Source organism: Triticum urartu, unplaced genomic scaffold (genome assembly GCF_003073215.2).
Source record: "Triticum urartu cultivar G1812 unplaced genomic scaffold, Tu2.1 TuUngrouped_contig_4347, whole genome shotgun sequence".
Classification (NCBI taxonomy): domain Eukaryota; kingdom Viridiplantae; phylum Streptophyta; class Magnoliopsida; order Poales; family Poaceae; genus Triticum; species Triticum urartu.
Genome location: NW_024114929.1, coordinates 2,740 through 6,372, shown reverse-complemented (window position 1 = coordinate 6,372; position 3,633 = coordinate 2,740). Strand labels below are relative to the sequence as shown.

At 48.0% G+C, this 3,633-nt stretch overlaps 1 protein-coding gene across 1 annotated transcript; it reads left to right on the top strand.

The window, feature by feature from the left end:
• Nucleotides 1-2,382: 2,382 nt before the first annotated feature.
• On the top strand, nucleotides 2,383-3,082 carry LOC125527689. The gene is made up of 2 exons (XM_048692207.1): nucleotides 2,383-2,905; nucleotides 3,003-3,082. Exons 1-2 carry the CDS (start codon nucleotides 2,383-2,385, stop codon nucleotides 3,080-3,082), a joined length of 603 nt encoding a protein of 200 aa, XP_048548164.1.
• Nucleotides 3,083-3,633: the final 551 nt, after the last annotated feature.

The following is a 3,633-nucleotide window of genomic DNA, read 5'->3' as shown; positions in this document are numbered from 1 at the left end:
CCCACGTGCCGGTTACAGAGTATGGATTTTAGAGGCATAATTCCATGTAACGCGCGCCAGCAGAAAATTTGTATTTTCCGTAGGATGTTCAGCTTCCACAATGCACTCCACACCGCCGGAGAAGTGGACCCACTCGGCCTCTCCATCACATTTGCATTTCCCTGAAAAGTTTGAGTCCATTGCACCCGGTATGCTGATCTGACTGAGAATATACCCTTCCGGTCAGGATGCCAAGCGATAAAATCATCAAAAGTGTCATAGCTCAATGGAATCTGAAGTATTCTCCTTGTATCAACAGGGTTAAAGATGGATCTAATCAAATCTTCATCCCATGTGTTTGTATTAGGATCGATGAGTTCATCAACTATAGATAGGATTGTGTGTCCCCTTGCTGTAATGACCTTCCTATCCGGACTTGCTGGAATCCAGGGATCTCTCCATATATGAACATTTTCTCCTGTACCAATCCTCCATATGTACCCCAACTTGAAGGTTTCTAGTCCCTTCATAATACTTTGCCATGTAAAGGAAGCACCATTTTTAAGGGTTGCCTGTAAAAGGCTGCTATTAGGGAAGTACTTCGCTTTTAGAATTCTAGTGCATAATGAGTCGGGGTTTGTAATAATCCTCCAGCACTGCTTTGATAACAATGCTAAGTTGAAGGAATATAAATCTCTGAAGTCCATTCCTCCCTCGGCTTTAGGATAGCACAGTTTCCACCAAGAGTACCAATGCATCCTCTTATGTTCCTCATCATCACCCCACCAGAACTGGGAAATTAAATCAGTTATTTCCTTGCAAATTCCTTTAGGGATACTAAACACAGACATGGCAAACACAGGGATCGCTTGTGCCACTGATTTTAGTAAAATCTCCTTACCACCAGTAGACAGTTGTTTCTCCATCCATCCCATTAATCTTTCTTTAATCCTCTCAATAAAGTGCCTGAAACAGTCACTTCTATCAGCCCCTACCAATGCTGGAAGGCCCAGATTATCAGACAATGCTTCAGTGTCAATATGTAGCTGTTCACACACTTCAGTTCTGGATACAGCAGGAGTATTTGGACTGAAGAATACACTAGATTTGGACAGACTCACCAATTGCCCTGAACTCTGATAGTAGGTCTCCAGAACATGTTGTAAGGAAGCTGCATTTAAAACATCTGCTTTCATAAGAATTAGAGAATCATCAGCAAATAAAAGGTGTGATACTGATGGTGCATTTCTGCACACTCTGACTCCCTCTATGCCACCAGCTTCTTCTTCATACTGCAATAAACTAGAAAGCCCTTCGGCACAGAGAAGGAACAGATAGGGAGAAAGTGGATCCCCTTGTCTAATGCCCCTGGTAGGGGTAAACGTGTCTGTCTCTTGAGAGTTAAACCTCACCTTGTATCTGACAGAACTGACACAAGCCATCATCATTTCAATCCATTGATCATGGAATCCCAATGTTATCATCATATCATGTAAGAAGGACCATTCCACCCTATCATAAGTTTTGTGCATGTCAAGTTTAACAGCACACAGTCCTGTCTGACCAGCCCTCTTGTTCTTAATCTTATGCACACATTCATAAGCAATTAATATATTATCAGTGATCATCCCCCCGGGAACAAAGGCACTTTGTGTAGGCGAAATTATCTCAGGCAAAATAACCTTCAGTCGTAAAGCCAGCAGCTTGGAAATAATTTTGTAAAGCACATTACAGAGACTGATGGGTCGAAATTGAGTTACCAGCTCAGGTGCATCAGTTTTTGGAATCATCACAATGGTAGTATCATTCCATTCTGCCGGAATCGTCCTAGAATTGATAGCCAAAAGAACTTCCTGAGTAATTTCATCTCCAATTATATGCCAATATTTTTTTTTAAAGACTGCATGTAAACCATCCGGACCCGGGCCTTCAGGTCCCCAATACTGAAAACTGCCTTCCTCACATCCTCAACAGTGTACGAAGCCATTAAGAAGTCATTCATATGTTGAGATACCTTCCGCTACACCTTATGAAGAATACTAGGATCTGTATGCTGCACCTCTGATGTAAACAGGTGAGAAAAATAATCTTATTAGTAGATCTGATGAGATTCTTCTCAATAGTGTTCGGGCCTATGTGGCGAAATTTTGCAATGAACGGTTGTAATAACCTTTCCAAATTAATTAATATATGGAGGTTTTTCCAAAAAAAAAAAAGACTCCCCGTTTTATCTCTGAGACTTTTTACAACAAGAAATCAATTCCAACAGCCATCCCATCCGAACCAGACAACATCCACCTAGAGTCCTAGACGGACCCCACCAGCAATCCAGCATACATATGGCTCCGACCTCGCCCCTCTGCCCACGCCACATCCACCACACGGGAGAAGCAGAGCGACGAGATGTCGACCTCCGACTCCGGCGCCGCCGCGATAACCACCGCACCGTCCTCCACCTGCTCATCCAACCCGTCGACACCACCGCTTCATCCGCCACGCCGCCACAAGAACATTGTGAGTATGGCCGCGACCAGCAGGGAGGCGGAGGCTGAGGCTCAGGACGTCTGGTTCGGGCACGGAGCTCAGTGGGAGGCTGCGTGGCCACGGCGCCCGAAGCCCGTGGTCGTCGCCGCCGAGGAGACGGGCAGCACCGGCGCCGCGTCGTCACCTTGTGGCGGCGACGGCGTGTGCCGCGCGAGGAGCCTCACCGACGAGGACCTGGAGGAGCTCAAGGGGTGCGCGGACCTGGGCTTCGGCTTCAGCTACGACGAGATCCCGGAGCTGCGCGGGACCCTCCCCGCCCTCGAGCTCTGCTACTCCATGAGGCAGCGGTTCCTCGACCAGCCCCAGGCACCGCAGGAGCAGGCGACGGCCGCCACGCCGACCTCCTCGCCGCCCATTGCCAACTGGAAGATCTCCAGCCCAGGTGAGCAAAAAAAATCAAACGCCTCCCACTACAATTCTACTACAAGAATCGAGTTGTTCTTCTTCATCTAACGTGGTGGTGGTGGGTGGTGTTGCAGGGGATAGCACGGAGGAGGTGAAGACGCGGCTCAAGTACTGGGCGCGGGCGGTGGCGTGCACCGTCAGGCTCTGCAGCTGAATGACCACCACCAAGACGACATGCCATGTCAAGTCAAGAGCACTCAGCAGGCTCCTTGTCCATTGATCATGCATTGTCGCGGTCGCGATCGATAGATGGATCCACTGATGATCGAAGCATGTTTCCGATGACGTTACGAGAAGAATCGTTGCGGATGAATCTTGCTGTGTGTGGGGAGCTGTACATCCGATTCGGTGTTTCAGTTGTATGGTCGTGTTCGTGTCATGTCGGTTGGGAACTGTACGTATGGTGTTTGTTTGTGTGCTCTGAGCCAGCTACAGCTTCTCATCTAGAGTACTATCTAAGTATAAACTCATGTGGTTCGTAACTAGCTAGTTGGGAGATGGGATGGATAAATAAAGGCGGCTGCTACGGATCAGCCGGATGATTTTTTGAAGAAATCATCCGCTGGCCAACCGTTTGATTAGGCACATGTGACCCGTTCGATTAGAACAACTCAGCTCGTCACGTCGTGATTCTCTCCTCTCGTCTGCATCCACAAGCCCCCGACGCTGCTGTGACACCCACTTCCTCTCAGCAACGACGACGAC

Bases quoted from the DNA above. Each gene is read 5' to 3' on its own strand.
- LOC125527689 (XM_048692207.1), top strand. From the start codon at position 2,383: ATGTCGACCTCCGACTCCGGCGCCGCCGCGATAACCACCGCACCGTCC. The intron at 2,906-3,002 runs GTGAGCAAAAAA...GTGGTGTTGCAG, and splicing joins CTGGAAGATCTCCAGCCCAG to GGGATAGCACGGAGGAGGTG.